The following is a 26912-nucleotide window of genomic DNA, read 5'->3' as shown; positions in this document are numbered from 1 at the left end:
CCACATGCGTCACGGCGTGCTGGCGAGATGTTGACTGCCTCGCCTGGTACGCGGGAGGCGTGGGTTCGATCCCGACCCTGTCGCCTGCTGTATATTTGGAGTGTGCGGCGTCTCTCTTTCTCTCTCATCATCATGACGGTGGCTAGGAGATGTTAACTACCTCGCCTGGTATACAGGAGGTCGTGGGTTCGATCCCGACCCTGACACCTGCTGTATATTTGGAGTTTGCGTGTCTCTCATCATCATCACGGTGGCTAAGAGATGTTAACTACCTCGCCTGGTATACAAGAGGTCGTGGGTTCGATCCCGACCCTGTCGCCTGCTATATATTTGGAGTGTGCGGCGTCTCTCTCTCTCTCATCATCATCACGGTAGCTAGGAGATGTTTTCCCTCCACGTTATAGGATCAACATCACGCTATCAGAGTATTTGCCTGCTCTACATTTCCACGTGGTGATAAGCCACTTTGCTGAGCTATCACTTGTGTCCAGGTCCCTTCTCAAAAAAGAGCTATACAGCTCAGTCGGCCTTTCCTCCCTCTCAAAGCATCTCAGCTGTACAATGCAACGCCTTCCTATGCACGTTGAATTTCTTTCGCGCCGTACGTAGCCGACCGTGCCAATCGAAGGTGTGCGGGCGAAGGACAACAAACTAAAACACGCACAAAAAAAAATCAGCACGTGAAGAAACGAAGGTGCGTCAACTCCAGACCCGCGGTGTCGGGCCTCACTTGAGGGTCTCGGTGGACATCTGCAGGTTGTAGTTGCGCTCCGGCTCGGGCAGCTTGTGGAAATCGACGAGGCACGGGTGCAGGCGCCGGTTATCGTCCCTGGCCTGCGCGCCAGACAGAAACGGGCGGCTCGAGGCGGGAGATAGACGATGGCGGCGGCTGACGTTTCCCGCAAACTCCTCGCCGCCCGCACTCCGGACGATGGCAACGACCACGACGGAGCGGGGAGGACTCCCACCATCACCCGCCACCGGTGGACATGGGCCGCGTTGCCCCCACGATTCCGCATCCCTCCCGCAAGCTCCCGATCCAATCGATTGTGAAGATAGCCACGCACCAGCTTCGTGGTCCTCTGTCGACTCGTCCCCTGCCTACCTCTCCCCACTCATCTCCCTCTGTTCCCCTCCACCCACTCTCCTATCTATCCCCTCTCACCTCCCTCTGCTCTCCTCCACGCACTCTCTTATCTCTCTCCTCTCATCTCCCTCTGCTCCGCTCCACACTCTCCTAACTGTCCCTCGCCACACACTCTCCTTCTCAACTCCAGAAACCAAGGATTCATCTTGAAGACAGCAGTCAACTCAGTAGAAAGTCACTAAGTATCCTCTGGTATGATATGTGCATATGTGCGTGTATAGAAGGGGAGCGCTACGAACCCGGCCACCTGAGTTCAATTCACACTCACGGCCAACACCAGTGACTGTTATCTGAACATGTCCGGGCCCTCCCCTAGGTCGACTCAGCCTCAACTGAATACCTGGTGCAATGTGCAAACATCGCCACTGCACGCATGTACGTTTAAAATTCGTTCGCACCGTACGTAGCCAACCGTGCCAGTCGGAGGTGCGGTACAGAGATAAAAAAAAAAGGCGGCCGGGTGTGGTGCCAGCCACCCACCCACCCCCTCGTATGGACGCAGAGATGGGCAAAATATAATCAAATTATTGACGGGAAAAAAGTGATCATATACAAATGGCCAATGTCTCGTGTCATCTTCATACAAATTACAAGTTACTTTGAGCCATGCAATTTGCATAACAATTATGGAACGCGAATGTCCTAGAATTACACATTTAAATTTGAATGCTGATGATGTCCGTGATTGATCGGGTGTGCTGCTCGGCTCACAGTTGCGTAGGTCCACCCGATCTCGATCTTGGTCGTAGCCCACAGCTCATGGATGTTCTCCGCCAGCTTGTCTCGGATGCGCTCCAGGTTTGGGGGAAGCACAATCTTCAAACAACGACAATGACGACAACGACGTTTGTGCGTGCGCTTGTGTGTGTGCGCGTGTTTGTGTGAACGTGTGTGTGTGTGAGTGGTAGTGTAACGGTTAACGCGTTGCGCTACGAACCTGGTGACCCGGGTTCGATTCCCGCTCACGGCCAACACCCTGTGGCGATTATTTGAACCGGTCCTCCCCTAGGTCGACTCAGCCTCAATTGAGTACCTGGTGTGGTGTGTTAACATCACCACTGGAAAGACAAAGGCGGCCGGGCGTGGTGTTGGCCACCCACCCCCTCGTGTGCCGTGCTGGCCTTCATAGGTGCTTGCTAACAGCACTTGCCCCAACAGCCTGTTAAGGCCATACGGGGATGTCTTTGTATGAGTGTGGGGAAGTACGGCTGGTGCATCTGCCAGCGATCTCAGTCAGTCAACCCACAGTACCTGGATCTGTCCCGTGACCTCCTGCCAGTGAGCCTTCACTTGGCCAATTCTGCTCGAGAAATAAACTGAGGGTTTCCAAAGGAAGATTCACATCTCCGGTAGAAACCATCCAGGGTTGAGTCGCGGGGACTCACTGCACGCAGCGTGAGTCTCCCTTCTCTGATTCACACGTCGCTCGTATTTACACTCACGCCGATGGCCGGAGAGCCAGAGGACGTCCGGAGGAGAGCCAGAAAGTGGGAGAGACAGAGAGTGGGAGAGACAGAGAGTGGGAGAGCCAGAGAGTGGGAGAGCCAGAGAGTGGGAGAGACAGAGAGCCAGATAATAGGAGAGCAGGGGAGCCAGAGAGCCTGAGAGCACGAGATTGAAGAGCAGAAAAGACAGAGTGAGAGAACCAGAAAATCGGAGAACTGGAGACCCAGAAAGCCGGAGAGTCAGAGAGCCGGGCAGCGGGAACGCTGGAGAAGAGGGCCTTCCAACCTGCGTGGTGTCGACGGGCACGGGCGTGAAGGCGTCCTGCTTGAGCGAGAAGGTGGGCCCCAGCAGGTCGCGCACGCCGTCGTGGTCGTGCTTGTACTCCTTGATGGGCTCCACGCGCATGCGCTCCCGCGGCAGCAGCGCCTCGAAGCAGGGAGCGTAGCCCAGCGGCGGCAGGAAGCGGAAGTCGCCGTGACGGCCACCCAGGAGGAACCTCACCCTGCAAGGGGGGAGTTGGGGGGGGACACGCGTGTGAGTGTGTGCGCGCGCGTGGAGAGGCAATGTTCATCTTCACCATCTCATCGCAGTCATCGTCAAAGTCATCATCACAGTCATCGTCAACATATCATCATCGTCATCATCGTCGTCATCATCATGGATTGTAAAAATGACTGTGCGCGAGCACATGCAGTTAAACGCAAAATATTTGAGGGGTTCGGCCAAAGTTTGTGTTGTAAGGCCCTCCACCACCCGGCGTAGACAAACACTTAAAAACCGCTAAGCTGCAACCCAAAAATTTCGGCAGCCGAATCGACGGCGCGACATCATCGAACGGAAGGCGTAGAAAAAACCCGACCGTGCAAAAACCCCAACGCGCCAAACAAACTCCAATGCGCCAAAATCCCAACGTGCCAACCCCCTAACGAGCCAAAACCCCAATGCGCCAAAACCCCAACGTGCCAAAAAAAAAGAAAAACCAATGCGCAAACAAAAACCGCTCACTTGATGCCAGCGGAGAAGCTGACGACGGGGAAGAAGAGCCCGTCCGTGTTGTAGTTCTCGAACATGCCCTGCACAGGGTGCCCGTTGATACGGAACGAGATGCTGGGGATGCTGAGGTCCAGGCAGCAGCTCACCACGTCATCCGCGCTCAGCAGGTGCTGGCCCGGCGAGCCCACGGGCTTGGCGATGCGACCTGTGGAAGCGCGGAAGGCCGTCGTGACTCTAAACTATTTTATTTTATTTGACCAGATAAGGGTCCTCCCACTGAAGCTTGTGTAACTCTTTTTTTTCAGAAGCGGCCTGGCTATCACAAACGATAGTCCAACAAAGTGGCTTATGATCGTGTGAAATCTATAGCAACCAGATATTCTAAATGCACATTTCTACAGACTCATAGAGACTCACAGAGACCCATGGAGATCCAGAGACCCACAGAGTCCCATACTCAGCGAGACCCATACTAAAATAATTATAGTTTTTTACTAGGCAAGGGCCCACTGAGCTACGTAGCTCAGAAGCGGCCTGGCGATCACAAACGATAGCCCAACGAAGTGGGTCATGATCGTCTAGAAATGTATAGCAGCCGAATACGCTAACCACACGTCGATTCTAAATGTGGAGGGGAAAATCGGAGGGGCCCAGAGAAAAATCCTCGCGACCAAAGGGGAGAGAGACCCCAGCAGAATCGCAGAGACCCCAGCGGATCGCAGAGACCGCCGTGGGAGTCACGGAGACCCCAGCAGAATTGCGAACACCCCAGCGGAATCATGGAGACCGCCGTGGTAATCGCGAACACCCCAGCGGATCGCAGAGACCGCCGCGGTTTTTATTCGCGGAGAGCCGACGGCGGCCCGCCGCCCGATTCCCAGCGGCTTTAACGCCCCGTCGTGCACGGCTCACCGGACCACAGGTGGAGGCCGTCGAAGGCGTACGAGTAGAGGTCGTCGCCCACGCCGTTGCCGCCCCAGCCCTCGCCGCCACCAGGGTACGGAGCATAGCCCTCCGTCGTGGCCCAGCCGACGCGCAGGTGCGTCGGCTCGTTGGTGACGAACGGCTCCACGTAGTCCACCACCATCTCGTAGTACCACTTCTTGTACTGCGACGTGCCCTCGCAGATGCCCAGGTAGATGTTGGGGCGCATGCTGAGCCCCGGTGGGGGAGGGGGTTAAGGGGGGAGTGTGGGACAGTTAAGTGGTGCTCGTGGTCGTTCGGCTCTTCAATGAAAGTTGGTCATCAAAAGTCGAATCTAATCAATCCTGAGCGTCGTTGCGGACAGCACGAGTAGCAGATCAATGAGCCGAGAATTCGCGCTCATTCCCATATTTGTCCCACCACGTAAAAAATACAAAATAATTAGGTTCAAGCAAGCCTGACTGTGCTGATGAGGCACTGAATGTCGGAACCGGTGCAGAGTTTGCTTGTGTTGAGAAGGGAAAAAAACCGCTGATGGGATGTGTAGATCTTTTTACAGTTGCATAGCGTGGTTGGCATAGGCCCTGGAGCAAGGGAATACATGTTGTCAGTCAGTGAATAAATGCATGTGGGTGAGTGCATTGATGAATGAGCTAATTAATGTGCGAGTGAATTCATGAGTGAGTGAGTGAGTGAATGAATGACTGGGTGAGTAAGTGAATGCACGAAGTGGGTGAGCGAGTGAAAGAGTGGGTGCAGGAGCGAATATAAATGAGTTTGCTGAGCGAGCGAATGAGTTCATGGGTGAGTGAACGAAGCAACTCGAGAGCGATTGCGAGTGACACCTGGTGACGTCGTTGACGAGCCGCGTCTGCAGCAGCAGGTCTCTGCCGGGGAGCAGGTTGTCGCAGATGAGGTTCTGATTTGCTCTCACGGCGACGCCGTTGCACACGCACAGCGAGTAGAGCACGTCCAGAATCTGCGCGCCACGCAAAACGCCGTGGTCAACCAGCCGGCGATATTTGCTCGTCGTCAAGGCAACTACTCGACTTCCAGTCGCGTGTTTTCGGAAGGTCGCACTCATCGCGAATGAACCGCGATACCTTTGCTAAACCATCATCACGCGAACTCCGCTGATGCTCGCTTTTGGCTCATAACTTTCAGGTGTGCTCCTGCGGCCGTCTGGAACGCTCTTCTTTCCGATGTTAGGAAGCCATCGGAGCTATGAGCTTTTAAATCATCATCTAGATTGAAAACTCATTTCTTTAGAACTGTTTTTTTGTGTTTAGTTTGCAGTCCTTCCCCTCGCTACATCTCCATCTGTTGATTACATCTTTCTCATCTCACCGAATCTCTCCCTCTCTCTTCTGCATCTACCCTTCGCTCTCATCTCGCTACATCTCCTGTCTGTTGTCCACATCCTCTCTCATCTCACTCCATCTCTCCCCTTCTCTCTTCTGCATCTCCCGTAACTCTCACCTCTTCTCCATCTCATGTCTGTTGTCCACATCCTCTCTCATCTCACTACATCTCTGTCTCAGCTTAACATATCTCGGCTCCATCCTGCCCCCCCCCCCCAACTGTTTGCCACTGAGGGCCCCGCTGGTGTGGAGGGAAACCGCCGGTGCGGAGGTGCACACCTTGTGGTTGCGTCCGTGCTTGTCCAGCAGGGAGATGATGGAACGGATGTGTCCCTCCTTGATGATGTTCAGAGCCTCGGGGCTCTCCAGCAAGACACAGTGCAGCACCTCCAGGATACCTGCACACAGACAACGACGATCCCGCCCCCGCCCGGACAGCCTTCAACGGAAGGTTTGGCCAAACGATTTTAAGCGAGCACCTGCGTAGGCCGGCATGGTGTACGAGGAAGTAGTATGACAAGCATCAGGACCTACCGTTCACCCCGAATCCCTACCCTCTCCCCGAATCAACAGATGTTAAATCACCCCACCCAAGATCGCCCTACCCACTCAAAGACAAAGATTCCCCCGTGTAGCCTTTAACAGACTGTTGGGCAAGTGCTATTAGCGAGCACCTATGAAGGCCGACACATCATACTAGGGTTTGGGTGGCCAGCACCATGCCCGGCCGCTTTTGTTGCCCTAGTGGCGATGTTTACACACCACACCAGGTACGTATTTGCGGCTGAGTCGACCTCGGGGAGGCCCATGACCGGTTCAGATAATCGTCACCGGTGTTGGCCGTGAGCGGGAATCGAATTCGGCTCGCCGGGCTCGTAGCGCAGCGTGGCGCTAACCACGACACTAGAGGGCAACCAGCCCCAACAATTATAAACCCACAGTTCACGAAGGAAGTGGCCAGGTGGCTCGGAGGTTATTCCGCCGAGATACTGCGTTCGAATGCAGGCCATCCGTCAGTCCGCCCGTAACGTGGGGGCCACGATAACTCTCGTCGAGACGACGCAGCGCGAGTTCAACTTGAGTGTAAGGTCGCGTTGCTAATTAGCGACTTAGTTGGAAGGGATTGGTAGAACAAACAACCCGGAGCTAAAAGGATTGATTGCCCTTGGCGACCAATGCGATGACGTCACACGCTGCCACGGCGTCATTGTGAGAACATGCTCCGAGCAAAATCCCACAACGCCCAGTGGCCAGCAACAAACGGCACGGATACGAGGAGCGGACACGTCTGTTGAGCGGAGCGAGGTTGCAGGGCCTCGCTCGCTCAATGTCTCTCACATCCGTCGCTCGATTCACGTGAACGTGCTCATCAAACGCACCAGCTCTGTTTAAAGCTCGGCCCTTCAGTGGCGCTCCCCTTATCGGTGGCCGCTCGGCATCTTAACGGTGCCCCTCGGTTACCGCGGTCGGTAAAAGCGGCGTGCTGGGGCCGCCGACGCGGCAAGAGCGGACGGACGGAAACGCGGGCGTCGGGGCCAGCGGGTGAGGCCCCCCTCACCGGAAGATGCCTCCAGCCGGTCCAGCTTGCTGATGAGCCAGTCGAGGGAGTTGGAGAACTGCGCGCAGGTGCCGTGGTTGCCCCGGATGAGGGCAGCTGTGGGAACACGAAGTGGGGAGGGGGGGGTGCGGGCGGAAAAATGGTGATGGATTTCAACTCGATAAATTAATATTTGAAAGGGCAGAGAAGATGGAAAACGTCTCACGATGGGCCCCGTTACTCGCGTGAGTGGGCAGGTGAGGTGGAACATACCACCAACGTAACCCCCCGCCCCACCACCACCCTTCCTAAACTCAGCTTTACAAACGCTAATTCGTGCGCGTATCTTGAAACTGGCGTCAAAATCGTGCTGATCGTGGGTCTAAACTTTAATTTTACCAGGTAAAGCCACACTGAGCTGTATAGCTAGTTTTCACAAACGACGTGGCCGCAAATGATCGCTCAACGAAGTCGAAATTTATAGCAGCCCAAATTACACTAAACGCATGATGTTGATTCTCAAAACCGGAGAAAATTCCACACGACCACGGAGGAAAACATGCAAACTCCAAATATACAGCAGGCGTCAGGGTCCGGATCAAACCCACGACCTCCTGCGTACCAGGCAAGATAGTTAACATCTCGCCACCATGCAAACTCCAAATATCCAGCAGGCGTCAGGGTCCGGATCAAACCCACGACCTCCTGCATACCAGGCGAGGTAGTTAACATCTCGCCACCTTGGTGGGTCGGGTTGGAGACCGATCGGCACTCACAGTCGTCCACTCCATCCCGAGGCCCCCGGCGGGCTCTGTGCCTACCCAGGTCTAGACGCCCATCTCGGGACTCCTTCGCTCAGCTAGCCTCCAGTTTCTGGTCACACCAAAGTTCAAATGCCTGACTGTTGAGAACAATAATAACCCCCCCCCCCCCCCATCTCCCTCACCGTGTTCCCAATTTTCACTTCCCCCCTCTGTAGCCGACCGTTACCCCAATCAGGTAAGGGGCTGCGAGCCCGAATGGCCTGCACCGTTCCCTGACTATGAGGATACATCACAGCTGTTCCCTAATTGTGAGGGTTGCCGTTTGCATGGATGACCCTTTGTGGAATCAAACTATCGTAGTCGTCGTTGTTGTTGTTGTAATTGTTCCCTGGAGTTCTGCCGATGTTTGGCTGTCACTCAGCCTGGTTGGTGTCGCGTTTGCCTCCGTACACCATCTGTACAGGTTGCTTCAAAACATTTTAACACTTATATGGGACTATCGTTTTTAATAGTAAAAGAACGGATAAATACTGTAACATAATAACAAATGTATGTTAATCGCTTCAAAAAGTCAGAGTCTCCACTTGTTCGCCATCATTGCCAACGCATTGCCTGGAATCTTCTCCAGGTCGTCTCCAGGGCCCGGAGAAAGCACATTTATTGTGCTATTCTTAGAAGCGTTAAGGAATACATTTTAAGCACCCTGTAGAGTGTTCCTGTTGTGTCTCTACGTTGTGTCTCGCACCATCGTTGATGCTCTTTGCGACGTACAGAGCTTTGAGTTTCAATTCGCTACATGTGACGCTATATAAAATAAAAGTACTTTTATTATTATTATTGCAATGGTGGGCGAATTCTAGACTGGTGACGACGATGATACGCGGTGACGATATCACCCGCGATGCTCTCTGAGCTCGTCCGCCCTCTTTTGCCTGGACAATGCTTGGCCAAGGGACCACCTGTGCATGCCACAGGTGTTGTAGGCATGCCACAACCCCAAGACTACGAAAGGTGGGCCAGCGGAGGTGTTAGGGCAGCAAGAAAATCCACCGTGTGGCTCCGCGACTATGCCGCACGTCCCACACTTCCCACCCTCACCGATAGCCGCCAACCGGCGCGACTGAAGCGCGGTCAGAGATCCGATTAGAACCCTCCTGGCCCGCCACGGCATGGAGGGGTGGGTGCCCTCGTCCTGCCGGAACATTCCCACCGCGTTCCCCGTCACCGGCGCTGCCAACCGCTGCCGCCTGGGACGTGAACCACGGCGGTGGCGGAGGCGGCGTTGGTTTTAGCCGACTCTCTGCGCCGCGCACAAGGAAACCCGATGCCACGGGCACCTGCTCGGGTCGCCGGGAGAACGTGAGACCCGTCCACATTTAGAGGCCCCCTGGGAGGTGGGTGGTGGTGTGGTGGTGGTCGTGGTGTGGGGTGGGTGGGCGATGCGCGCCTGGTTAATGGTGCGCCCTTCTCCCCCGACGGCCCGGCCGAGGCTGAGTGAGCCACCACTAAAGCCATCTCCGCGTGGATCCCGTTTCCACCGCTAAATGGAGGCGATCAAAAAAGGTATCTCGAGCCAGGGTCGATACCCGAGAGGTCGCTCGCATGCAAGCCCGGGCCGCGCGCTTCACGCGCGCAGCCGGTGCGTGAGTGGGCTGAAGTAGTAACCGGTTGGCGAGTTGTTTACGTGGCAAACCTTGCTGGCTGTGTCGGGCTGTGGAGGGATTACGGCACAACATTTACGCTTGCGCGATCTAACCCAAAAAAACTTTACTACGAACGATATTGGTCGCGAAAAGCCTGCCACGTGTTAAATGCGTGCAGATGTCTGCGCACGCGGCTGGTTGCGCAATCGGTTGCTTGCGACAGAGACGGACTCGACCGTCATGCGATCTGTCCGCTCAGTGATTTGTAGAAACTACGATTGCTTCGTAGAATCATGAAGTGGGGTGGGGGGGGTGTTCGGGGGGGCGGAGCTAACCAGGAATTGGGATGGGGCTTGCTGCAGAGGGAGTGGCCAGAGTCACGTCCTCATGTTAAGCTGCCCCTGGACCATTTTTTCCACTGGCAAATCCGAGCCAAGCCAGCGCAGAACCCTCTCAGCACAGGGGTCAATTTTCCGCCGATCATTTGCCATGCCGAGCTAAAACCTTGTCTCGCCATCACGCAAACTCTGGTCCATCCTCGCCAGCGGCGGCTTTTGGATCGCCATCGTACAAAGACGGCCGTCTGGAACGCTCTTCCCTCTGATACTGGAGGGATGTATCTTCAAATCTAGATTGAAAAAACTGCTGAAGTGTTTTTTTTTTCTTGCTGTGGTTGTCCCACCTGATGACGATTGCTTGTGTTGCAATCGAAACGTCGTGATCTATTTTTCTTCTACCTACGTGACATACCGAAAGAACCAAAGAGTATGGATTCCTGCAGTCACGAAAGCTTCAAATCAAGATTAATATGCTTACTTCATTCGTGACTTTCTTACACAAGTCCGAGACGCCCCGCGGCTTACCGAGCAGCTCGTACAGGGAGTTGAGGATTTCCTTCCACGAATCTCCCGCCTCCTCGCCCGCCGTCTCGGCAAAGTGTGCCGCGCTGTTGTAGAGGTTCAGGCGGTCGATGCACTCGAGCACCAGCGTGATCATGCCCTGTGACACGCGGACGCGCCACGCAACAACATTTATACACACGCACTCACACACACATATATATAATATCGGGAGAGAGGTGAGTACAGGTACAGCCCGGCAACAAACGGCTCTACCCGCATCGAACGAAGACGAGTCACTGCAATCGCGTGCTTTTCAGACGCTGCGGCCGTCTGGAACGCTCTTCCTTTCCGATATGGGGAAGCCACTGGAGCTGTCCACTTTTAAATCATCTCGATTGACAGCTCATTTCTTTAGAACTGCTTTTTGTCTTTAGTTTGCTGTCCTTCCCCTCACTACATCTCTGTCTGTTGTCCACATCCTCTCTCATCTCATTCCATCTCTCCCTCTCTCTTCTGCATCCCCCTTTGCTCTCATCTCGCTACATCTCCTGTCTGTTGTCTACATCGTCTCGAAATACATACACACACACACGTACGTACGTGGGTACATATCAAAGTTCAAAACGAGATGTTAAGAGCTCACGTGCTTCTTGAACTGGGGCAAAGGTCATGAAGTAACGTTTGAGAACAGGCACGACGGGAGGGAATTCCCCAAACCGAGCGGCTGCTATCGACTGCCAAAGGCAGCGGGGGAGGGGGGGGGCTCATAGAATGATCGAGGGCAGGGGGCGCGGTGGGCAAAATGGCGTGGCGCCATGCAGCGCGCCGCGTGGCTCGATGCCGCCCCCCCCCCCGCTCACCTCCTCCTGGAAGAGGTTCTGCCGATTCTTGAGCGAGCGCAGGTGGATCTGCTTCTCCTCGTGCTCCAGGCTGTCCGACGGTGGCTGGAAGTAGTCGATGAGGTCCTGGAGGCTCAGGCGGATGGCGACGAAGGGCAGCTCCACGCGCACCGGGCGGTTTTTGGCTCGCAGCGCGTCCAGCCCGCTGCGTCGTCGACGGTGTCGGTGGTGTCGATGGCGGTGTCAGCGGTGTCCAGGTATCGTGTGGCAGTGTCAGGGTGTCACGGTGTTATGGTGTAACGGTGTAACGGTGTAACGGTGTCATGATGTCGTGGTGTCACGGTGTCACAGTATCACGATGTCGCGGTGTTATGGTGTAACGGTGTAACGGTGTCATGATGTCCCGGTGTCACGGTGTCATGATGTCGTGGTATCACAGTGTCAAGGTGTCGTGGTGTCACGGTGTCACGGTGTCATGATACCACGGTGTCGCGTTGCCCGGGAGTCAAGCGTGCATCGACAGTGGACACGGGAGGATTAGCAAGGGGGAAAGGAAAGAAAAAACGGGTGCATGTCAGGATTGTGTTTATGTCTGTTGAACTTCTTCCGCCCCATACGTGTCCAACCGTGCTAATCGGAGGTGTGGGGAGAAGGACAACAAACTAAACACAAAAAGCAGTTCTAGAGAAATGAATTTTCAATCTTGATTATCATTTAAAAGTGTGCAGCTCCAGAGCGTTCCAGATGGCCGCAGAAGCGCGTCTGATTGCGTGCGACGCAGTGACCGTCCTTGTCCGATGGCCAGCCAAAACTGCAATTAAAGTCCCGCGCAAGCCACTTTGAGATCGCATGCACACTTTTCAAAATGCCCTCATTCCATCCTGACGGTCAGCGGCGAGCAACCCAGGACAATGCCAATGTCATTAGTTGGCACTTTAATTAAGTCGCCAACCCCACAGGAAGACCTGGTGGCGTCAATCTACCCCGAAAAGAGTGGTGCGCATTGCACCGCACGGCAGATGCGGCCTTATCCTACACCGATTGAAAAACAGGAATTTCCCCAAACTACAGGGACCAGTCTCAAACCGTGGGCCCCACCATAGCATGACCAAACGCTTCTGGGTTTTCTCATAAATTCCCATAAAATCAATGGGAAACCCCTTTTGACGCAATTTGGGCCGGTTTTCGATCATGGTTCCGAAGGGCAACAATGCACTTTTCGCCAAAGTTTTGTTCGTCCTGAAACGTGTTTGTGAAGGTCAGTGGTGGGCGAAATGTCGCACAGCCAGCGCCGAACAACACACGGTGGGGGCGCGACCCGAACTCGCGTCGTGCAGCGATACGGAATCAGAATCTGAATGCTTATTTTTACCGAAGGGATCCAATAAGCTGTGAAGCTCTTTTTCACAGACGTCCAATATTTTTTGCAGATGCCCAGCAGATGCTACGGTGCGACCCTCACTGGCCCGCTCGGCTGCCGTTACCTGTTGAAGCTGTTGAAGAGTGCGGTGGTGCTGCGGATGATTCGAGCCGTGCGCGAGTCTTCGGGCCGGGAGCGAGACAGCGTCAGCCCATCGTCCATGTGTCCCTCCTGGTGGACTATCGCCTGCCGTGTGGACGCGAGGAGCACAGAGGGGTCAACTCCACGTGGGGGTCGGCGTGACCTCACACTCAAACCACAGCGCGTCAACGTTGGGCGCCGCAGTGGCGAAATGTTCACTACCTCGCCCCGTGTGCAGGAGGTCGTGGGATTAGATTCCGACCCTGACGCCTGCTGCATATTTGGAGTCAGATTGTCTCTCTCCCTGTGGTTGTGTGGATTTTTCTCCGGGTCTGGTCCTCCAGTTTTTCCCTCCACGATTAGAATCAACGTGCGTTTAGAGCATTTGCCTGCTATAAATTTCCACAAGATGACAATCCGCTTCGGTGAGTGATCAATTGGGGGCCTGGCCGCTTCTGAAAAATAGCTACACAACTCATTGCACCTTAACTGGTGGTAAAATACAAAGTAAAAAAATAAAAATAAACTTTAGTTCACAATTTTACGTGACAGCTGCATTTCGTAGCCACGGCTCGCGGCGCGGTGAAACAACACACGAGTATACTCCCAAGCAGTATGCGGCAGTCAGCGTGGAGGGGTGGCACAGTGGTTAGCGAACTTTGCTACGAACCCGGCGGCCCGCGCAGGGGGCCACCACCTGCCCAGGTCCCGACGAGGACGGTCCGGGAATTTCCGTCTCTGTTCTCGTGGCAGGAATCGATTCAGGGGGTCCTTGTGCCGGGACCTCACGGCTGAACTTCGTTTGCAGGGTACTGCACGGTTCTGACGGGCTTGGAGGCTACTGAGAAATGCATGCGGATTTGGTCTGGACTGGAAAGGCGGAAAAACTCGAGACCTGAGTTTGATTCCTGGCCAAGGCTACCGTCGGTGGTGATTAACATTCGAACCGGTTCTGGGGCCTGTCCTCCTCTCCTCCTCCTCGCCAATGTGCACTGACCAGCATGGTGAAGTATGGTCAAATACACTCCTGTCACCGACGTTTGATTGATTGACCGTTGGATGGAATGTGTCATTTTAATTTAAACAACGGTGTATTTACATGCATGCAAAAACCAAACATCTAGTCCTCGCGTTTGGGCTGTGTTACGAGCGAACCGGTACCATTAGCGAGAGCCCATTAACACCGCACAATGCCACATTCATGGATTGGCGATGCTTTAGTCTCTCCTTAGCCAGTGTTCAGCATCGGAAAAAAAACATCCCACTGTGTCGTGTGCTCGCTTTATGCCGGCTCGACCCAAGAGGGGCACAAACCAGGTTCACATTTGCGAGTGGCGCTCGCATTCACATTCGAATATCACTCAAGGGACTTGCGCTTGGCACTCGGAGGCAGGCCGAGGGAATTGAACCCGTGCCAGGAATTGAACTCGCGTCGTTGGGATCCTAAGCCAGCGGCCTACAAAATCGTAAATGACGTCTACGCGTTCGAAGAGTAACTCGTGGCCGATGACTCATCGCCCGGAATGTGCCTGATGTCATCATATCTCAGAAGCTAAGCTGGTTTCGGCCTGGATAGCTATTGGTCGGGCAACCGCCATACACCAACAGGTGCTATAGGCTGCTGCTGCTATGGGGCTCCGTTGTCATCAGAGGGCAGTGCAGAACGATCCATTGTTGCACTGAATTGAGAACTCAAAACATAAGCACAGTGTCTTCTTCTACTTGCGAACGAGTTAGGTTCCAGAGGTCTGTTCATCAGTCGATTTGTTCCGCAGTTCAACTCTACTCCTGTCGATTCCAAACGTGTTGTACGGCATCTACACTAAACACGGGGAATGGCTTTAAAAGTTTATAATCTTCTGTAGACATAAATGCCGCTGGTGTCTTCATGTTCTGCAGATGTATATGCCACTGTCGCCATCTATTGCACGGCGGTTGAAATTAGGACTCTCGGTCGAAACAGGCAACCGAACATACGGGCAGGTATTTTCGTTTCTCTGAAAGTTCGTAAATCGAACGTTCGTAAGTAGAGGAGTCTCTACACTGTAATTACACCTGCAATCTTTAAAAAGAGTCCTAAATTTATTTTGAAACATAATCCACTGCACGCATTCAAGTTACCATAAGTCAGTTCGAAAAATTGTTGACAGAAATGTAATAACCCTATGCGATTTGCTAAAATATATGCATATTAATACCCCGCGTGTCCTGACATTTGGGCCACCCTGTGTATTCCTCAGGCACCGAACTGAGAAAGCAAAATCGGCCAAAGCGGCGGCTTTCTCTTCCGTGGAAGGAGCGCCGCGGTTTCCTCCTCGGCGATCAGCGGCGACTTGTCCCGGTCGGTCGGCACGACTGCTGGCGGGCCAGCCGTAGCATCCGTTACACATCCCGCTAAAAATAAGCGTCTCCCCAACGGCGTTGCAAACGAAAATAAAAGTGTCAACCGCGCACCCTCGCAAGCCACTTTAAAGTGCAGCCGTAAGTGCGTCCGCGTGACTATATACGGAGGGGGAGCCAGTGTGGGGTGGGGAGGGGAGGAGGGAGGCGCGTACGAGCGTCACTGCACACGAGTGGCGGTGTCGTCGGTTGGGAGCCACGACCGTGGGACACGTGGCGGTGTTGTTAGCCGGGAGCCGCGAACGTGCGACGAGTGGCGGTGTCGTCAGCCCGGGGTCGCCCGCGCGTCTGCGATTCGCCGACCCTCGCGCGGAGCGAGCGAGTTGGTGGCAAAAGTCGCTGGCAACCTGATCTCAAGACGGTTGCTCGCCACTGGCCGTACAAAAGCGACTGAAGCACCACCAGAGTGCTCAACGCGCCCAGGCCTGGCCTACAGCGATTGGGGATGTTTCGGGATCCCCTATAAGACGGGAAACATCCGGTGACGTTCACTGCGACGTTTCGTTGTTAATTTCAGTATTTCGTTCATTGGGCAGGCAGAGATGCATCAACTGTGCCACTACGTGTCAATCCAAGCAACATATCCGTCGCCTTAATAAATGTTTCTGGATAATATTTGTCCAGACTGTCCACGAGATTGATGGATATATAACGCAAGTGTCAAAAATCTGAATGGAATTTTGCTTTTCAATAAAATGTTAATCGCCGATTCCAGAATCCATTTGGCGGTGGCGACACGGCTAGGCAATCGTGCGTTCGCCGATGTTACGGAGGTTCGGGGGTTCGAATCCGATTTAGCTGCCCTGGATAATACTGCGGAGGCATTAATCGTAAAATGCTAGGTTCCATCTGCTGCACAGTGGACGTTAAATATCCTGCGGCGTCATTAAAAAACAAAACAGTAGGCCACTGTGTGCCGGCATTGTGCTCCAAATTTGATTAAACTTGAAAAATTACCCACAAATCACCCAATTGCAATCACACTTAGCCATCATTGCCTCCTCCTGCTGCGGCTAAAACTTGGCAAGACCCTCATTACAAGAGTCCTGAGACTCAGCGAGGGTTTCTTGGGTAAGCGAGCGTAACAAAAATAGATTTGAAGCTTTCGTGACTACAAGGATTCATACTCTTAGGTTTTTTCGGCAAAGTCACGTAGGTAAAAATAAATAATAATAAATAAAAATAATAGAAATAATAATAGAAATAAAATTATAAACCACGACGTTTCGAAGGCAACACAAGTCTCCGTCATCAGGTGGGACCGTCACAGCTAGATTTATTTGATACAGTAAATTTAGCTGTGACGGTCCCACCTGATGACGGAGACTTGTGTTGCCTCTGAAACGTCGTGATTTATAATTTTATTTCTATAATTTTTATTATTTATTTTTATCTACGTGACTTCACCGAAAAAAAACCTAAGAGTACGTAACAAAAATAACAATGAGCTGGCACCACTGAGATGCTGGTTCAGATTCTAGGCAGACACCTTCGGTTAAACTGGGTTATGAATTGCAGTGAGTTGATGGTGTCCGCCCAGTCCCCAATAACGGCACAAAAACACCATCACATCCGCACCTCCGACTAGCACGGTTCCCTACGTGCGGGGCGAAAGAACTTCAATGAACGTAGATCAGCGTCAAGGGCAGCAACTGCTTCACGGCGCGGTGCCGTGAGTTTGGGGGGTAGCAAGGGCAGAGGCGCAACAACATCAGCATCGACATCGGCAGCGGACTCCTCACGTTTCACTAACGGCAAGGAGATCCCCACCTACGATCAGGTACGGGTGGTGCGCGTGCCCCCACCCAAGGAGATCCCCACCTACTGTAAGGTATGAGCTGTGCCCGCTCGCCTGCCCGGCCCGTGTTCATGGGACGCACTCGCAGTCGCGGAGACAGGCGCGACAGATCTGAGAGGCGGGAGCGACAGATCTGAGAGGTGGGCGCGCACCTTGCGGATGAGGATGCCCAGGCGGGCGGTCTTGGAGTCCGGAGCCTGGTACGTGAGCCACAGGCCGCTGTCCACGTGCTGCACGAAGCACACCGAGTCCCCGTACTTGATCTCCGGAGGCCCCATCCCATCGATCTCGCGCTTGGGCCCAGAGTCAAGCTTTTCCTGCATCGCCACAGCGCACGACCCATCGTTGGAGGCCACTGTTCACAGCTCAACAAGGGCCACGGGGGTCGTGACGGGCATCGCCAAGGGCGTCGCAACGTTTCTCAACCGTGGCCTGCTCCCCACGCACGCCTCTCAAGCCACGGAGTCGCTCCGCTCAAAGCAAACGATGGAACCATGGCGGAATTCTTCACCTGAATAACGCCGTGCATTTCCAGTGGTTGCTGTGCGCATTGACAACGGAAGTTAACTGCCACACTGCAGAGATCTTGGGGCCAAACACTCTCGAAAGCTCCCTCTGGCGGAGTCCCTTCCGCCAGCAGGAGCGTGAGCGAGCGATTGCATGGATGCGCCTTTACCTTGTTGACGCCGCGGTGTACACCGTTTAACTGATCGTCAAAAAACAAAAAACTTTGTCGAGATTCTCATGCCACCCTCGTGTGCGGCGCTCCATTCAAACCGAGCTTGATTCCATTGACGCTCGGGCACTTTTGTTTTTACACTTGCGGTGTGTGACAATGACGATGACTGACGATGAATGTCCGGGGTGGGGGGGGGGGGTTGGGGGAGGTGGGTCGAGGGTACCTTGGAAATTCGGAAGCAGAATGCGGTGGACTTGACGTCGGACTTCTCGCGGTCCTGCAGGCACAGCGTCTTGTCCTCCGTGAGGCCCAGGTATTTCCCGGTCGTAATGTGCTTGAGCCGGAACGGCTGCCCCCAGCGCACGTGGTTTCCGCTCCAGCTACGGGGGGGGGGGGGGGGGCGGAACGTTAAGCAGATTCGAATCAAGCAGGCCGCCCTGGTGAACGTCGCGCGGCCGACTGCTCAACGGGGACCGCACGTTCGCAGCGTCGCGCCCAACCGTGGGACGGCTGCGGACTGTGCTTGTGAAACGGCGCCTCGGTGCCAGCCTTGCGCTACATGAATGGCATTAATACCACGTGGTGGCAAGAGGATGGGCGGAGGACTGGAAAGCGGGTTGAGTGATTTCTAAATCCCGTGAGATCAGCTGGTTCCCTCCCGTCAGAATGAGCCCCTGTTTAACTCTGCATGATGACAATCACCCAAGGGAGTGTGCGGACTGACAAATAGACAAATTAAGATTGTCATCATCAGCCATGATCTATCCACTTCTGGAGGATGGTCTCTCTCTCAGCCGTCACCATCTATCAGGGTCTCGCAACGCAACAGTCAATTGAGCTCCCGCGCACGACCGCAAATTCCCTCGCTTCATCTCCGCACCAGGCCACCCTCTCGGGCATCTTCTCTCCACCTTTGGCTGCCACTCGGCCATTAGTCTCGACCGCCAGCCATCAATCCCTTCTAGCAACACCTCCCGCACGGGCCTGGGTTACTTATCAATCACAGCCAACATGGGTGCGTTTCTCCTCTCTGCCACCGAATCTCTTTTTTCCCTACGGCTGGCTGGTGCAGACGCAGACACGACAACCGCATTCTCACATGCAGGTGGTTCAAGGAAAGATAAGCGCATCAGCAGGAGCAAGCGGAGTGCATCGCCGTGATGCCTCCTGAGTATTTGTGGATCGGGGGCGTTGCATCGTTTACACGTCGTCACGGTCTGTTCTGGATGACCACGGTCGCACACCAATGGAGAGTATCCGACCGCGGTCATCCAGAACGCATGACCAAGTTCGCGTGCCGACGTGCGTGCTGACGCGCGGTCACCTGACTCGCAGAGTCTCCAAGCGCCACAGGGAGCGGGCGTGAGAGCACACGGCGCCGGCTTCGTAGTGCACCGACCTGCACGCACGCGCCGGCCGGCACAAGGCAACAGGGTCAACGGCACGCCGCATGCCGTCACTCCACCGCCCACCAACTCACTCCTCGCCGACTCACTGACTCACTCCTTACTGACTCACTCCTTACTGACTCACTCCTTACTGATTCACTCCATCGCCCACCAACTCACTCCTCGCCGACTCACTGACTCACTCCTTACTGACTCACTCCTTACTGACTCACTCGTTCCTGACTCACTCCTCACCGACTCACTCCATGAACCTACTGGCTCACTCCTCACCGACCGACTTCTTACTGACTCACTCCAGCACTCACTGACTCACTCCTCACTGACTCACTCCTCACTGACTCACACCTTACTGACTCACTCCTTACTGACTCACTCCTTACTGACTCACTCCACCGCCCACGGGATCACTCCTCGCCGACTCACTGACTCACTCCTTACTGACTCACTCGTTCCTGACTCACTCGTTCCTGACTCACTCCTCACCGACTCACTCCATGAACCTACTTACTCACTCCTCACCGACCGACTTCTCACTGACTCACTCCAGCACTCACTGACTCACTGCTTACTGATTCACTCCTTACTGACTCACTCCTTACTGACTCATTCCACCGCCCACCGGATCACTCCTCGCCGACTCACTGACTCACTCCTTACTGACTCACTCGTTCCTGACTCACTCCTCACCGACTCACTCCATGAACCTACTGGCTCACTCCTCACCGACCGACTTCTCACTGACTCACTCCAGCACTCACTGACTCACTGCTTACTCGCTCACTCCTGACTCACACTGTAGGCCACTGCACTTTCTCTTCCCGCTCCTTCCTAAACACCGCTCGACTTGGGAATTTCCTCTCCCATTGCCTCCTTTCCCAAGTTCTAATAAGTTCGCTCAATTCATCATCTGTTCCAACTCTTACAGTGCTGTTTGTTACTGACTGCTTGGTGCTTGCGACCTCTGAGCCATGCAGACCAGCAGTGCGGAGGCGGCGGCGAGGAGCTCTGGGCCCCATCTCATCAGCAGAACGCGCTAAAGCGGAGTGTGGAATAATCTCCATCTGTTCCACCTGTATGGGATCGAGCTTTGCCCCGTCGCACGTGCGGGTTTTCTCCGTAGTCCTCCTCTCTCCTCCCACGTGCATAAACATTCAGTAATTGGCCCCAAAAACATCTCAACACATAGAGGACCGCAGAGCTTGAGAGAGTTTACAGCGACGGCCCACAGCCTGCCCGTCCGTGCTTCCTCGCGCTCCTCGGGAGTGGTACTCTCTCTCTCTCTCTCCCTTCAAGAGCGAGCGAAGACCCGGGTGGCCGCCGCGTGACACGCTGGAACCGCGGATCCACATTCGCTCGCTCGGGCAGCGTATCTGTTGGAACCGCGGATCCACATTCGCTCGCTCGGGGAACGTATTTCCGGGGCCAACGTGCAGTCCCAAACCTTCGCTGCTCCTCGGGGAGGTCGGCGGACGGGACGGTGAGGCACTCGTCCATGTGACCGTGGAAGAGGCGCAAGACGTCCCCACCAATCAAAAAGCCTGCAGCAGAGCAGCGGCGGTCAGCCAATCGCGGGGCCTCGTCTTAACAAGCATCCAGTCGTCTGACCAATCGGGACTGTCGATAAGCTCATACAGATTCGTATCGTACTACGTACTGTGCGAAAGAAGTTCAACATACGAATATATTTACGAGAGCATCCGGCGACTGAGTAGCAGTTGGTTAACAGGACGGCTGGCTGTGCTTATGAGACTCAGAAAGTCAAAAGTGGTGCAAAAATTTGGACTTAAAACTTTCGTGACTGCAGGAATTCATATTCTGGGTTCTTTCGCTGAAGACACGCCTGATGAAGACCGCTTGTGTTGCGATCGAAACGTCGTGGGTTTTTTTGCTTTTATCATTTTCTATTTATTTAAAAAACAAAAATTTTATTTTAATTTTATTTGATTATTTTTATTTTCTATCTACGTGACTTTACCGAAAGAACCAAGAATATGGTACAGAAATGTTCCTACTTGCACCAACACTGCCGGGAAACATCGGTTCCACAATCCCAAAGGCCAATGGACTAAAAATATTATGACCAAAAAAATGTTAATACATTTTACATGATTAAATTATCCCTTGTCTCTCCATTGTATGCTTGTTATTACACGCAACCCACTATGAACGTGCCCAACGTATTTTCCCAGAAAATGTTGGCGACTCATATTTGAGTTAAAAAAGTAATTGGGAAGCCCATCCATCCAGCAGTGGCTTGCTCATGGCTGACAACAATGACAATTATGGAATCAAACCCAGGATCTCGGCCGTGATTGTTTAATGCCGAGCCACCTTCCACAGCACACGATGTTGTTTTATAATTATCTATATTATTGTTATCATCATTATTGCTGAAAGGGTTTTTCCCCTTTTTTTCTGGCAACAAAACTGACACCTTTTGCAAGGAATCATGCTTACATTAACCACAATACTTGCAGTCAAATGCAAACCAAAAACAATACTCTGATCATTTATGCATTGTCTTTGAAACTGATTGGTCCACACCAGAGATAGCTTTCTTTAGAGCCTAGTCTCATATGGTGTTCGACCAGATGACGCTCTAAAGAAAGCTGTCTCTGGTGTGGACCAATCAGTTTCAAAGACAATGCATAAATGATCAGAGTATTGTTTTTGGTTTGCATTTGACTGCAAGTATTGTGGTTAATGTAAGCATGATTCCTTGCAAAAGGTGTCAGTTTTGTTGCCAGAAAAAAGGGGAAAACCCCTATTAGTATATCTTGGTACTGGCAAACGAGGTCCCATGATCATTATTGCTGTTGAAATTCAAATATATTTCATTTTTGTTTTTTTTTACCCGCCACCGCAAACGCGCCACCCACCCCCTCGGCTACCGAGCCGTCTCCGGCACTCACCCTGCGCGATCTCGCTGCCGGACGACGTCGGAGCGACATTCCAGAGCGTTTGTTGAAACGACGCGTCCACGTTGAGGCCTCCCGTGGCGTAGGAGAGGTGCTGCCGCGCAGAGACACGGAGCCGGTCACGCGGCGCCGGCAACGCGAGCCCCACGGCGCCCGCTACCCGTGCCGCCCACGCCGCAGACGAAGCGTCGCCCACATTTGCCCTCCACAGAGGCCACCGAGTGGCTGAATAAACTTGTTTTTTTCCCCAGGTAAGGCCTCACTGAGCTATATAGCTCTTTTTCAGAGATTGACCTGGCCAAGCTCACAAATTATAAGCCCAAGGAATTGGCTTATGATCGTGTGGAAATTTAGAGCAGTCAAATACTCTAAACCAGCGGTCCCCAACCTTTTTGGCACCAGGGACCGGTTTCGTGGAAGACAATTTTTTCACGGACCGGGGGGGGGGGGGGGTTCATCATTGGGTCTTTCCCCCTTTTCAAAGAAGAACTCCAGCCACGTTTGTTGTTTACTTATTTTGGCTAGGGGTTAGAGCTTGTGGGGTTAGCTACATGGTGACTGAGACAAGTGCGCAGTGCGGGAAAGAGATGCGGATGGAAGTGGTGAATAATAAAACAATGGGGGCGGGCCACGCGTGGTCTCACCGCTCTTACCTCCTGCTGCTATGCGGCCCGGTTCCTAACAGGCCACGGACCGGTAGCGGTCTGTGGCCCGGTGGTTGGGTGGGGCTGGGTGGGGGGTGGGAGGGGTGGAGCTGGGTGGGGAGGGGCTGGTCACCCCGTGGTGCCCTTATAAAACTCAACGTTTAACCTACTCACACCGGCTTGTGCCCGCCCTCACATTCGGGCATATTTGCGGAATACACCACGCCGCCGTTGACCCTGGCCATTGACCGAGCAACCCAACGTTCCTACCAGCTCCCTCCAAAGGAATGTGTTTTCACAGATGTCCAGTAGGGGCGGGTCAGAACGTTACAACAACAAACGATACAAAAACACGATAGGAGTGCAAAGTGTAAGCAAATTAAAAAAAGTTTACAAATAAAACTAAAGATTTTATTGTACCGGGTAAAGCCCACTGAGATATTACTTTTTTTTCAGAAGAGACCTCGCAACAAATGATGGCTCAACGAAATGGCTTCTTCACGTGGCCATTTTCAGCAGCCAAATCATCTCCACAACTTAAAGGCGTGTTTCTAATCCAAGCGACGTACTCATGGGCTGATCACAACCATCTGACTGTCTGGTCGCTGACCTACGGGGTGCCCGACATTGAGAGTGTGTGCAGCCGTGAAAGGACAAGAGACAGGAGAGGGCCCCAGGATGGAACGCGACAGAGATGGGGGCGAGGATGGCGGCCGTCCCCGGGGGAGAGACGCGACGAGACGCGACCGCGACGGGCCGTCTCACCAGGTAGCGCTCCGACGAGACGCTGACCAGGATGAGGTCGTCTCCCACCCGGACCTTCTCTCCCTCCGAGCGCTGCTTGGACGCCGGGTGAATTGTCCACCAGCACGACTCGCCTGCGCAGGGGAGGGACCACGTCGACAACCAACTCAATCACGTGGCACGGCTCCCGATTTGCGCTGGGCCACGGCGCGCACAAGGACGCGTGCGTCTCTGGGTGTCCGTGGCAGGAATCGAACTATCGATCAATGCCGAGCTCGTCAGGGAGCATAAGCCATCGTCGCGCAAAATCTGGTCATCCTCGTAGCTGTAGCAGCAGCGGCGGCGGCGATGGTGGCTTTCGGCCGTGTGTGTTGTACTAGTAACGAATTGGCCACGTTGTTTACATGACAAACCTCACTAATTGGCTGTGTCGGGTGGTGGTGGGTTTGACAACACATATATATTTACACGATCTAACCCAAGAAAACTCTATTATGGATAAATGGAAAACTACATGATATAATTTATATTTTTTTTGGTAAAGTGATTTACAAAAATAAATCAATAAAATCTGCCCTAGCGTTAAATTCCCGACAACATGAATTTCCTTCCACGGAAGCAATGGCGGGGGGGGGGGGGACACGGTCGCACGCACCTGACGCGTCTTGCTGGAGCCCGACGTCGAACGCGAGTTTGTCTGTCGAAGACCTCGACGTCGACAGGCAGCTCAAGTACTGCAAGGTCAAAACACGCACACACACACAAAGACAAAGGTGCCCCCCCCGTATAGCCTTAACGGACTGTCAGGGCAAGTGCCGTTAGCGAGCAGCAGCCATGAAGGCCCGAACGGCACACGAGGGTTTGGGTGGCCAGCGGCACCGGGCCCAGCCGCCTTTGTCTCTCCGGTGGCGTTGTTTACAAACCGCAACAGGTACTCATTTAAGGCTGAGTTGACCTAGGGGAGGAGGCCCAGGACCGGTTCAGATAATCGTCACCGGCGTTGGCCGCGAGTGGAAATCGAAATTGGGTCGCCAGGTTCGTAGCGCAGCGCGCTAACCGCTACACTACCGCTACCCACACGCACACACAGACACACAAAACCACACGGACCCCCCCCCCCCCTCCCCCATGTAGCCAGCACGGCTCAAGTGGGGATGGTGTGGCCACACCACGCTAGCTACTCATCTGAGGCTAACTTCGACACAGGGGAGGCACACAACACTGGTTCTGATATCACCTGCCCATGGTAGCCACAGCTGCGAATTGAACTCAGGTGGCAGGATTCGTAGTGCAGGGCGCTACTCCACACAGACAACAGCAGCAGCAGCAGCAGCCGCCATTCGCCACCATGTGGCGGTGACGTCACCGCAGCGCTGGTGCCAGGCTAGGTGCACTTTGAGACTGTCCCGTGAAGTGTGAAAGTCTCGTCGCTGGCATGAGGCCGCGGCAAGACAGAGTCAGGTGTTACGGGGTTAACCGACTGGGATGACGGGCAGATGCACCACCCGTACTCCCCACCGCACCAACTCGCTGCGCGCACACGTAATGCAACACACGCAGAGGTGGGTCATTGGAATTCCGTTGGGTGACAGGAAGAGGAACGCGTGGATCAGGGATCGCATGCGAATCGAAGACACCGAGCAGCTGGGGAAGTAAGTGGGGCTTGGGTAAGACGTGCCACGACTGGAGATGATTGACGGCCGGTGGACGAGACTGGTGACAGAACGGCAGCCAAAAGGAGGGAAGAGGGCCCACCGCGCGACCAACGCGGGGTGGAGCGGGAGAAGGATTGCGGCATCGCAGGATTGCGAGCGATTTCAAAGTGCCCGGGGGGGAGCCGGGTTATTTCTTCTCGTTCCAAATGTGAACCCAGCGATCGCCTCCCACCCCCTCACCCCCCTCCTGCCCCCCTTTGTCCCAACTTCCCATGGGGGGGGGGGAAGAGGGGATCACCCCCATCGGCCACCCCCACGCCCCACACCTCCTGTGCCCCCTCCACACACATCCACCAGTGGTGCTTCGAGAGAGAGAGAACGGAACCCACCATCCCGCTGTAGGAGTGCCGCAGGAGGATCGCGTGTCCGTACAGCAGCGTCCTGTGTCCACCTCCCTGTGCCGTCTGTGCTCGCCCCACACACACAGAGGCACTCGTCAGCGCGGGGAGCGTGGCGGGATCGTGTGGGGGTCGGGGTAGGGGTGGGTTACGGCCGGTGATGAACCTTCCCGACGCACCTCCGCGTCTTGCCTCCACGCATCCCACCTGTGCATCGACTCGACCTCGCGAGCCGACGGCGGTCGACCTCCTGCTTGGACGCGGCGTGGAGGTCGTCACATTGCGGGTCGCGCGAGGACGTCGATAGTCGCATCCTCAAAATAACCGGCTGACGGTCGAGACCGTTTAAGCCCAACAAACGTGAACACAACCCACCCCCCAACCCCCCCCCCCCCCCCCCACGTTATATTCCACTGAAGGTTGAACGGTGGGCCTCGTGCCTACAGGTCAATGTGATTCAATGTTGATTTGAAGCTTTCGTGACTGCAGGAATCCATACTCGTTGGTTCTTTCAAGTGATGACGGACGCTTGTGTTGCGCCCGAAACGTCGTGATCTATTTCATTTTATACCTACGTGACTTTACCGAAAGAACCAAAGAGTATCGATGTATCTTCTTGGTTCTTTCGGTAAAGTCACGTAGAAGGGAAATAATAAAATAATAAAAATAAAATATTATAAAATAATTCTCACAACGTTTCGGCCACAACGCAAGCAGCCGTTCTCAGGTGAAGAACAGGTCTGTCGGGAAGACAGCGTCTGAATTATTTAATTATGCTTTCTTTTTATTATTTTATTATTTCCCTTCTACGTGACTTTACCGAAAGAACCAAGAAGATGAATCCCTGCAGTCACGAAAGCTTTAAATCGAAGAGTATCGATGTAGTTCGTTACTCGTGTTTACTTTCGCGCACGTTGCAATAAAGCGCACGAGTCGATGCACTTAGCAACAAGTCAACGTTGATAATTGTTTTTTTTTACCCTTTTATCTGGCAACAAAACTGACGCCTTTTTTACGAGGAGTCATGTTTGCATAGACCACAATACCTGCAGTCATAATGCAAACAAAAAACATAACTCTGATAATGTATGCACTGTCCTTGAAGTTGATTGGTCCACACCCGAGACAGCTTTCCTTCGAGCCTAGTCTCACATGGGTTGGACCAGATGACGCCAAAAGGCGCACAACTCAAAGATAATGCACCATCAGAGTATGATAGCTCGGAGTAAGCATTTACACCATTGGTACCTCATTTGCCAGTAAAAAATAT

At 53.8% G+C, this 26912-nt stretch overlaps 1 protein-coding gene across 1 annotated transcript in view; it reads right to left on the bottom strand.

Moving 5' to 3' along the window:
• LOC133356219 (ryanodine receptor 2-like) overlaps positions 1-26912 on the bottom strand; it is an 88388-nt gene that overhangs the window by 28794 nt on the left and 32682 nt on the right. The window contains exons 5-23 of the mRNA XM_061573595.1: positions 25634-25708; positions 24245-24323; positions 23611-23723; positions 22196-22295; positions 20725-20821; positions 19199-19273; positions 18098-18254; positions 17348-17512; positions 12981-13102; positions 11518-11701; positions 10679-10814; positions 7430-7525; positions 6151-6269; positions 5356-5489; positions 4499-4740; positions 3599-3791; positions 2879-3095; positions 1859-1963; positions 731-834 (exon numbers count right to left, since the gene is read on the bottom strand). Of these exons, the coding sequence (XP_061429579.1) occupies positions 731-834; positions 1859-1963; positions 2879-3095; positions 3599-3791; positions 4499-4740; positions 5356-5489; positions 6151-6269; positions 7430-7525; positions 10679-10814; positions 11518-11701; positions 12981-13102; positions 17348-17512; positions 18098-18254; positions 19199-19273; positions 20725-20821; positions 22196-22295; positions 23611-23723; positions 24245-24323; positions 25634-25708 (2513 nt within the window). The remainder of the gene's footprint in view (positions 1-730; positions 835-1858; positions 1964-2878; positions 3096-3598; positions 3792-4498; positions 4741-5355; positions 5490-6150; positions 6270-7429; positions 7526-10678; positions 10815-11517; positions 11702-12980; positions 13103-17347; positions 17513-18097; positions 18255-19198; positions 19274-20724; positions 20822-22195; positions 22296-23610; positions 23724-24244; positions 24324-25633; positions 25709-26912) is intronic.

This window comes from Lethenteron reissneri, chromosome 53 (assembly GCF_015708825.2).
Source record: "Lethenteron reissneri isolate LAM-NWPU_2019-01 chromosome 53, ASM1570882v1, whole genome shotgun sequence".
NCBI classification, from domain to species: Eukaryota; Metazoa; Chordata; class Hyperoartia; order Petromyzontiformes; family Petromyzontidae; genus Lethenteron; species Lethenteron reissneri.
This window is presented reverse-complemented; position numbering and strand designations above follow the sequence as displayed.